We start from the raw sequence: 9,758 nt of genomic DNA on the forward strand, positions 1-9,758 counted from the left end.
TCACTCACGTCTCTCAGTGTTGAACTAACTCCTATCTACAAAATTTACAGTTAATAAACATATCCTAATTTCCCTAGAGGAATTACAAATGATATATAAAACGTATAAAACGCAATTTGGGGATACAAAAGACACTTAAAACAAAAGGGACACTAAACAAAAGAAGACTCAAGAGACACATGAAAACTAAAAGAATCTACAGGGAATACTAATTAAAACACAGAAACATTAACAACACGGCCAATCAAATGTTCATAACGATGGAGCACTCTCTCTCCATCAACATATGGCTCCCCTCAAGATTTTCCAAATCTTGATCTATAATTTCGTTGGCTCTTCGGTGGGGAATCTTTTACCATACTTGGTTGATCTTTCTCGATTTGATCACAAACTTTCGAACATTGGGTGTTACGTCACTTCGTCAGGGCGGATCAATTTGCCAGGGTGGGACATCAGGGTCTGGATCTGTATTAATATCGGATGGATCGTCAATTCGATGTTGCCAGGTTTGGGACGACCAGCTTCTCTTCTTTGAATAGGACGATACTTCACTTACTTTCAAAACATTAACAAATGGCGTTTCAGATTCCATACAATCTTTTTGAACGTGCGACTGGCGATCAGAATCAGGCGTAATACAAACAGATTCATTTTCAACAAAATCGATCGAACTTTCAGACTCCTTTTCAGAATCACGTTCAACAAAGATTGACTTCTCAACAATTAATGATCTTTTCACACTAAATTCATGAAGTGATGTAGGATGACTCAAATTACATATATCACAAACTTTTGAGCTCTTACAATCAACAGACACATGACCTTTCTGAAGACAACCAAAACATAACCTTTCCCTCATGATAAAATTGTACTTTTGCCTCAAAGTTTTGTTCTTATAAAATGAAGATTTTTCCAAGTCAAAAACAGAAGGTCTCGAACCAATGTCAGATTTTCCAGAACTAGGCTTTACAAAAACAGGTTTTCTAACATGCTTTGGCTTAGATGCAGATGGTGGCTTAGGAACAAATACTGATTTTTGCGGAGATTTAAAACAAGATGGAAAATTGGTACTATGGTTATAAGCAGAATTAACATAAATATTTTTCAAAGCTTTCAACTCAGATGACACATGACATAACAACCTTTCAAGTGATTTAATCTTGCCAAATATTTCAGCATGAAATTTTCCATGGGCAGACATGACAGATAAAAATTTGTGGAACAAGGATGGTATAATGTTCTTATAAACGATGACAAAATTTCAGGCAGGCGAAAACCTAACCTAGCTGGATTTTCAACACTTAAGTGATTAACATCCAGAAACCAAAATTGTATTATTGTTATTATATATGATGTTCAATATAAAATCTAGGTGGATTTTCACACTTAAGTGATTAACATCCAAAATTCTTAATAAAAGTTATGTTATGACAACTATATGGCAATCAACACTCAAAACCGTGCGAACTAAAAGATAATTAACATAAAACTCTTCTCAGGATGAGAAAAAGGAGAAATAGCTATAATAAAAACCAATAAAACAAATCTCAGAAGAGACAAAACAATTTCAAAACACTCTCCCTATGGGGAGACTAAACAATGAACAATCAAAATTCTAGTTGGTGACGGACCAAAAAATGCAAAAAATGATCAAACTTCAAATTTCTTTTCAAGCGAAGATCAAACCGATCCCAAAATGCAAAATGAATAAAAATTAAAAAGTCAAAAAAAAAACGAAACAAAAATCTCGAACAAACCAAAGTCGCTTTACTGAGTTACAACGCGTGTTCACACAGGAACAAAGCAATTCTCGCTCTCTGAAGAATAATTTGGCCACAAAATGCTTGTGCTAAAGACAAGACTTCACAATAGTTTCCAACCAATGGAAACCCCACGGCAACACGTCTATTGCACGGAACAAACGACACTACGTCTAGTGTGCGGACAACGATACCACGTTAGTATACGGACTCAAAACTCAGCTCAAAAAAGTGACAGGAAGTTCAAAGAAATAAAAATCAAAAAATCTCGACAAAAAATGCAAAATATCTCAAAAACGGCAAGCGAAAAATCTGGAAACAAAATTCAAAAAAATCTAAAGTCAAAAGAAAGTCTCAAACATATGAGAAAAAAAAAAAAAAAAAAATAAAAAAAATAAAAAACAAAAAAATTCAAAACACTCTAGCACACGCAAGAGGAGTTCAACACTTTCACACACGCACTACTCAAACATATGTATAGGAGACAGGAATGCAGATGGAAACAGAAATACAGATACTAGTTTAATTTACTTGTGAGTGGAGAGAACGAAGATGTTTTGAATAATTTGACTGGTCGAAATATCTCAGCCTTAATGGACAAAAAGGAACCTAACCTAAGGAAACCAAACAGAAAATGGAGAACAGAAAATGTAAAATGCAAACACCAATTCTTGAACTTAAACCAACTTAAAATGTAACAAAACCAAAAAGAACCGAAATAAAACGACAGTAAATTAAACTTTAGTAAAACGCACCTCTCACACACAAGACACTCACTCACGTCTCTCAGTGTTGAACTAACTCCTATCTACAAAATTTACAGTTAATAAACATATCCTAATTTCCCTAGAGGAATTACAAATGATATATAAAACGTATAAAACGCAATTTGGGGATACAAAAGACACTTAAAACAAAAGGGACACTAAACAAAAGAAGACTCAAGAGACACATGAAAACTAGAAGAATCTACAGGGAATACTAATTAAAACACAGAAACATTAACAACACGGCCAATCAAATGTTCATAACGATGGAGCACTCTCTCTCCATCAACAGGGATGGTTCATAAAATCTCAGAATTTCAGACAAAACGCTCAAGGTAGCCAAAAATCGCACTCAATATTGAATACAGAACAGAGTCTTGTAACTATAATATAATTAGTTACACGGTCTTCTCGAGGTGGGATACGGGACATACAGGGATCAGTAAAAACCGTATTGGGACTCGGCTTTGCAACGGATTTATCCAGTTGAAGTCCCTTTGCATGTTTTTCAAAAGCACGAAAAACTTTCAGAACCCTCCAAGCAGATACTTACATTAAAGAACAAACTGTAAAAGCGGGATATGTGAAAGTGACATTTTATAGCATCACAATTGAAATTCTTACTCAACCCATATCAACCCAAGAAAAGTAAAAATTAAAATAGCTTAAAGATTTTCTGCAGCATAATGACACAAACATTCTCAATCACTGTTTTTCAAAACAAAACATTCGAATTTTGACCAAAACATTCGAAAGCGCATTCGTCAATATGCAATGTCTTCTTTTTTTTCTCAATCGAATGCGAGGTAGACAGATACGGTTCATATCCTACCTCCACCGGATGTCTTTTGACCAATGAAATTGCGAGAATCTTACTGATGCGGGATAAAGTGCTGTCTGAGGAAAGGAACCCCTCAAATAGGGATGGCCGATAAAATCTCGGAATCTTAGACGAAACGCTCAAGTTAGCCAAAAAACACATTTGATATTGGATATAGGGCCTTGTAACTATAATAGAGTGCTATCTGAGTTAGGAACCTCTTAAAGGGACATTGCGGGAGTTTTAACAATAGAAGCCTTTCGTTTTTTTAGAATCGGTAGATTGTGTTTCGTGTGTTTTACAGACCAGCGTGCTTTATACTAAAGGATAGGTCTGCAGATTATATTATTCATGTTCCAGCTACAGAGATACAACCTGCGGATTACTTTTATAATATTTTTCAAGATGTCGGCAAGAGCATGTGTATTTCTCTGTGGTTTCTTTCACTTTAATTGAATGGTCTAGTACTTGTATTTTATTTTACCAATCTCCTTGGCAATGTATGTAGTTGAAAGGAGACTTATCAAGGTTGTTGTCTGCGGAGTTTCGATCCATGATTTTAAGTATTTCGTTAGCAATCATAAAGGTTTGTGTAATGCAATAATATGTAGTTTGGCAGAGTCATATTATTATTTGGATTTCCTAGAAACATAAAATGGGTGTTTGATCTTTCCTTGGCTCTACTACTAAGAACTTTGTACTCTTTAAAACATGGATTTTTATGCTTTTTATGTTGGAAATTGTAACTATAACTTAGGTTTATAATCCATAATCTCATGCAGAGGGCAGGCTCTTCTTTTTCTATCTTTTTCTTAACCTTCAGCGAAACAAGACCCTCTCAACCTGCCCCTAGACAGGCAGTCATAATCCAGACATAATTAATCGAACCAATCGGAACTTTGTCGAACTTAATCGAACTTTGTAGTCGGAATAATGTTTTGTTGTCGAACTTTAAAACTTCACAAATTCTTCAAAATATAAAGTTCAATTAAGTTTGATTAAAGAAATCAAACTTAATCAAACTTTGTCGATAGGACTATTTTATGAATTTGTCGATTAATCGATTATCGATAATTTAATCAAACTTTTGTTGTTTGATTAAGTTTGACAATGTTCAATTTGATTAGTAATCGAACTGTTCGATTATACGTTAGGTGTAGATGAAATCGAGTGTAATCAATGAAATCGAGTGTAATCGATGAAATCGAGTGTAATCGATGAAATCGAGTGAAATCGAGTGTAATCCATGAAATCGAGTGTAATCAATGATATCGAGTGTAATGGATGAAAGTGATAATGGATCTAGCAAATCCAAGGTTATTGATAGTAATTGATACCCGTGCTGCTAAGAAAAAGGTCAAAACCATGGTCTGGTCTTTTTTTTTTAGATTCTGCAAATTTAGAAGACAATAAAGCTGAAGTCCAGAGGAGAATCGAAAGTGAATTCCGGAGGCTTTGTGATAGCTACTCAGATGAAGATAAGGTGTTAATAGAGAAAGAAAGGGTCATCGTGTCATTGGATAAGTTGGTATCGTTGAAGGGGTCGAAATGTACGGAGGTTGAATGTGGAAAACTTTGCGGAGCGGAATTACGATTCAAATGGGTTGGGAATGGGTGCAACAGGACTTTAAAGTGGGAATGCGAGGATGAACATTATGGGAGCTGGGATTCCTCTGAAATCTTAACAATGAGAAAGAGAAGGAAAATATTTGTGAATGATATTTTAGTGACAAGCTCTGTTGTGCTAACTGGTAATAACTGGCAGAAATGCAAAGACCTATTCACTGCTTTGAAGGTTTGTACTCCTGGGACAACCACGTTCCATAAAAATCAGAATTTGTTTGTCTCACCAGAAATAAGGATTCTTTGGGATGAGATGAAGGCTATTATTTTCAGTATTCTTATGAATATGAGGACATTCGTCTTTCTGGTGATGGCAGAAGTGACTCTCCTGGCCACTGTGCTAAATTTTGTACCTATGTCTTAATGGATGACATCCTTAATTGTATCGTCGACCTTGCTGTACTTGATTGTCGTGAAACAGAAGGTGTGTCTACGCGATTGGAAAAAGAAGGCCTGCTTAGACTCCTCAATGACATCAAAGGACGGTTGAAATTGGTAGAGCTAACTACAGACGCATCCTCTAGTGTTATCAAAGCTATGAGGGAGCTTAAAGAAAAGACAGAGGAATTCAAAACCTTAATGCACTCTTTAGATACATGGCACAAGGCCAAAGCTCTTAGAAAAGCCCTTAGCAACGCTGCAAAGTCAAAAGAGTGTGAAGAACTCAGTGAATGGATCACACCAATTTAAATTTAAACTAAATTAAAGGTAGACTAAGGTCTGATTTCTCACGTACGAATACAAATCCTAACTTTTTCGCATTATAATTTTGACTGCTTTGTAAAAATCATAAAGTCCACTCTACAATGCATATTTCAATAATAGATAGTTCCCTTCCAGGTCACCAAAATATAGAATTTATGGTCTTCTCCTTTTATTTATGTATAGGATATGTGGCTTGGAGTCTTGCATCACGTTTGTGGCAAACATGTTTGGGCAGGAGGTCAATGCTCGCATGGAGATTTAAAGGATGAAGCATCTAAAAAGCCACTCGATAAAAACTCTAAAGCGATGGAAGCACTGAGGAATGCTGTTCTTGACAAAACTTTTATTGACAGTCTCAAGTTTTACACACGTTTCCGGTATGTACTTTTGGTAGCTTTTATCTTTCGCACTCATAATCTGGGTTGGGACCGATCGATCGATACGACTTTCTCTGTTCCAAGACAATTGGGAGCTTTTTGAACAAATAAATACAGCATCGAACAGATAGCTTTATAATGCTAGGTAAATTTAGTTTATTCAATAAAGAGTCTCAATTTTGGATTTTTCCAGAAATTCCGATTCTTATTTATTCTTCACCGTTTTCCTACTAGACACACTGGACAGTTAGAAAGTTTCAATTCAATGCTTCTCAAGTATGCGCCAAAACGCGTTGCATTCAGCTATAAATACTTTACTGATCGCATGTTCCTGGCAGCTATGGACCATAATATTCATCTTTCCCGGAAGCCTGTTGTTACTAGATATGGTAGATATCTCCAAAGACGAAAGTTTAGCAAGCGCTCAAAGCAGTGGTGTGCACAATCGGTCAAGAAGGCAAAAAATTATCCCCACTTACCCACCCTTTTGGCTGCCATCTTGAAGAGACGACGCAACCACACCGAGAACGTTGGTAATGCATTGAAAACACACTCTATGCCTAGTGGCGTCACCGTACCTACGCTTGGCGGTGTCCCACCAAAAACATCGGAATTGGTTGAGAAGCATGTTTCTCGGCTCACCAAGAAATAGCTGTTATTAAAAAGATTTTATTTTCGAGATTTTTGCCCTTCTTATGAAAATATATTTTTGTTTAGGACGTTTTCTTATTTCAGGATTACGTAAATGTATGCGATGGAAAGATTTCTGGGCAGTTTGGGACCTTTTCTTTTTGGATTTAGCACTCGTATCTCCATCTATCCTACAATCATTAGAGTTTGTTGTTGGGAGGATTCTTACAGTTTTATATTTTTGAAAGTGTGGGATATGCTAGACTGTCACTCTGTAAATAATGTACATTTTGGTAGTTGTAGAATTAGATTTATTGAGGTATATACCTGATTTAGATTTATACTGTGCATAGTAGATTGATTCTGATTTATACTGAGAAATAAGTAGCCGAAGGGAACGTTTGACCCTCAGTAAGTCCAAATTCAATCGTCATGAATGAGTCGAAAAGTTATTTGCGATTTCGCAAGAATTTATTCTATTTTCATAAATTGCATAGTGTGAACCCCTCTTATTTACAATGGGGTGCGAGGGGTAGGCTTATTTTGGCGAAAGTTAAAAAAAAATAGCGATTTCTTGGAAGTAGCTACATTTTGCAAAAGAGGAGGATAGACATAAAGGGAGTGTAGAATCACAAAGAGAGGAGTAAAACCCCCTCCTGCACACGATGAAATGAGTCTTCAAATAGCAATGTAATGAATAAGATTTTACCATCAAATACAACATAAACATAAAAATTACAAAACGACTCTAAAAATTGAAATAATTCAACTATGTAACGCAATGCAAAACCAACGATCATATTGCTATCTATAAAACTCCAAACTTCACCGAATTGTTTCCGTTCAATTTTTAGATTCATCTTGGCTTGTACCCCATGTATACGCCGTCTCTACTGGGGAACTTTCTACGTACTGCTAACACAACACATGATGGGGCGACTCTCCTTTCGTATCTTCCCAATCTACCGTGTTTCCAAAGAATAAATTGTCTATACGAGGCTTTACGTAATTTGTTCTTCTCAACGTTTACTTGCTCAGCTCGTATATCGGCTCTTGCTTTTATATTCAAAATTAAGATGTCCTTATCTAGACAAAATTTACCAAATTTTGCATGCAATGTTATGCAGTTTTTACGCCCGCAACATTTGTTCTCCACTAACGTAGGCATGTCTCTGCATTTCGAACATTTACACCAGTCTGGTTTCGATGAAGATGGGGGTTGGGGTGGGGGTTGGGGTGGGGGTGGGGGTGGGCTTCCCTGAGCATCGTCTGTAGTCTCGGTCTCAGAAGTTGTTTCCTTGACGAATGCTAATGAATCCTTGATGCTGTCTAGTGAACCTCTACCTTCGTTGTTCGTTTCGATTATTATCGAGATCAAGTCTTCTCTTGATAATTCACAAAGATACTCCTGTGTGAGAGAAAAATATTTTTGCTTAATAGAAAAGAATAGTGTAAAATATTTCCTTTGTAGGGACCTTTGAGTTAGTAAAATGGGGGAAATTTTGCATGTATTCATCCTAGAACTAGAAACTCAGCAAGAGTTCAACGATAAGCTAGCTAAGAGTATAGTAAAACTCATGCCAAACACAATGTTTATTTCTTACTTGTATCTTCTTATTTGCTCCTTTTAATTCGCTTTCATAATCGTCCCATTCGTCAGCATTGCTAGCCTGCTTATTTAGCTGTGGATCTTGATCTTGGAGCTAAGATTAGATTGAAGAAAAATTTTGCCACAGCTAAATGATAAATAGGTTACACTGTTTATAGTTTCTCTAACACTTCCATTTTTTATGATGAATTTTTTTGTAGACTTTGAAAAACCAAAAACTATATAAGGCCATGTGAACTTACTGCGGCAAGCTGGATTCTATTTTTGCAACGGTCAACAATCACTCCTCTTTTTCTTTTCCCACAAGAACACTTTTCTGAGCATTTCACCCCTCTTGTTTTGCAGGGACACCCTTTTCTGAGGTTGGAATCTCTTCTACAACAGGTGTTTTTGCATTTACAAAATAAATCATCCATTTTTCTTTTCCTTCTTCTTCTGTCTATTTTCTTTTCTCTCTTGATAACAAAGACGTGTTTGCCAAAAAATGGTAAAAAATATCATTAGATTTCAAAATATTATGCAATCGTATCGCACTTCCCGTTGTGTCTTTTTTCATTTTCATAATAGAGTTCTTTTTTATAATTTCAATTTTTAGCTGCGGAGGAGAGCAATGAAATCGATTACATCCACGTTCGAAAATTTGCAATAAACCCGGGGGGGGGGGCATCTAAAACGTTAAGCGACCCATCGGACGTTTGACCATATAGGGAAACTTTTTGGGGACATTTTTGAGAGTTCAGGAAGTGCATTTTAATGCGCAAGGATCCTATTCTCAAAGCAAAATTTTTTGCCAAAGGCATTACCCTTTACAGAGCGATAGAGAAACACACCAGCACCCCCCCCTCCATAGAAATAAAAAAGTAAAACAAAAACAAAATGACAAGAAATGAATGAAAGAATTTTCATATTTTGTTGAAAATGTTTCTCTGTGAATGAAAGTATCACTTCATTAACTAGTAAAGAAAGATTGGAACGATTCATATGCAAAAGGCTTCCTGCGCCGCTTCGTCCAAAGGAAAGTCTACCATGTTTGTTATGGTTTTTCTGTTTTCCCACGTGACTTTTGTTTTGATTTTGTATGTTTTGTTTTGATTTGAAAACGCACCAATGTTTACATCACAACTCCCGCAATGTCCCTTTAAATAGGGATGGTCGATAAAATCTCAGAATTTCAGACAAAACGCTCAAGATAACCAAAAATCGCACTCAATATTGAATACAGGGCCTTGTAACTATAATATAATGCTGTCTGAGGAAAGGAACCCCTCAAATAGTGATGGTCAAAGATGACAATTATTAAGTACAGAGTTAACGCATTGTTGGGTTTAATACAAAAATATTCATGCTTTGATTGGGATACAGTAGCATATTGTTTTACTATTCAGCCTTCAACATATTTACTACTTCTTTCGATTCAATATAGATTTAAAAATACTACATGAAAATAAAAATCTTTACATGAAAATA

The 9,758-nt window shown here is 35.9% G+C and overlaps 2 protein-coding genes across 2 annotated transcripts; one reads left to right on the forward strand and one right to left on the reverse strand.

The window, feature by feature from the left end:
* The first annotated feature begins 4,740 nt into the window (after window positions 1–4,740).
* On the forward strand, window positions 4,741–7,233 carry LOC136811073 (uncharacterized). Its single transcript, XM_067067672.1, has 3 exons — window positions 4,741–5,657; window positions 5,859–6,052; window positions 6,287–7,233. Exons 1-3 carry the CDS (start codon window positions 5,334–5,336, stop codon window positions 6,702–6,704), a joined length of 936 nt encoding a protein of 311 aa, XP_066923773.1. The 5' UTR covers window positions 4,741–5,333; the 3' UTR covers window positions 6,705–7,233.
* Window positions 7,234–7,370: 137 nt separating this feature from the next.
* Window positions 7,371–8,956, reverse strand: LOC136811058 (uncharacterized). The gene is made up of 3 exons (XM_067067657.1): window positions 8,534–8,956; window positions 8,287–8,385; window positions 7,371–8,090 (listed from the first exon to the last, which is right to left on the reverse strand). The coding sequence occupies exons 1-3, from the start codon at window positions 8,705–8,707 to the stop codon at window positions 7,539–7,541; spliced, it is 825 nt and encodes a 274-aa protein (XP_066923758.1). The 5' UTR covers window positions 8,708–8,956; the 3' UTR covers window positions 7,371–7,538.
* Between the last annotated feature and the right edge of the window lie 802 nt (window positions 8,957–9,758).

This window comes from Clytia hemisphaerica, unplaced genomic scaffold (assembly GCF_902728285.1).
Source record: "Clytia hemisphaerica strain Z4C2 unplaced genomic scaffold, Clytia hemisphaerica genome assembly, whole genome shotgun sequence".
Classification (NCBI taxonomy): domain Eukaryota; kingdom Metazoa; phylum Cnidaria; class Hydrozoa; order Leptothecata; family Clytiidae; genus Clytia; species Clytia hemisphaerica.

What these genes read in the sequence shown, in the direction of transcription:
- LOC136811073 (XM_067067672.1), top strand. Translation starts at nt 5,334, where the DNA reads ATGGATGACATCCTTAATTGTATCGTCGACCTTGCTGTACTTGATTGT. An exon ending in GTGAATGGATCACACCAATT is followed by an intron (nt 5,658 to 5,858) that starts TAAATTTAAACT and finishes ATTTATGTATAG; the next exon opens with GATATGTGGCTTGGAGTCTT. An exon ending in AAGTTTTACACACGTTTCCG is followed by an intron (nt 6,053 to 6,286) that starts GTATGTACTTTT and finishes TTTTCCTACTAG; the next exon opens with ACACACTGGACAGTTAGAAA.
- LOC136811058 (XM_067067657.1), bottom strand. Translation starts at nt 8,707, where the DNA reads ATGGATGATTTATTTTGTAAATGCAAAAACACCTGTTGTAGAAGAGAT. An exon ending in ATAGAATCCAGCTTGCCGCA is followed by an intron (nt 8,386 to 8,533) that starts GTAAGTTCACAT and finishes ATCTAATCTTAG; the next exon opens with CTCCAAGATCAAGATCCACA. An exon ending in GAGCAAATAAGAAGATACAA is followed by an intron (nt 8,091 to 8,286) that starts GTAAGAAATAAA and finishes TCTCTCACACAG; the next exon opens with GAGTATCTTTGTGAATTATC.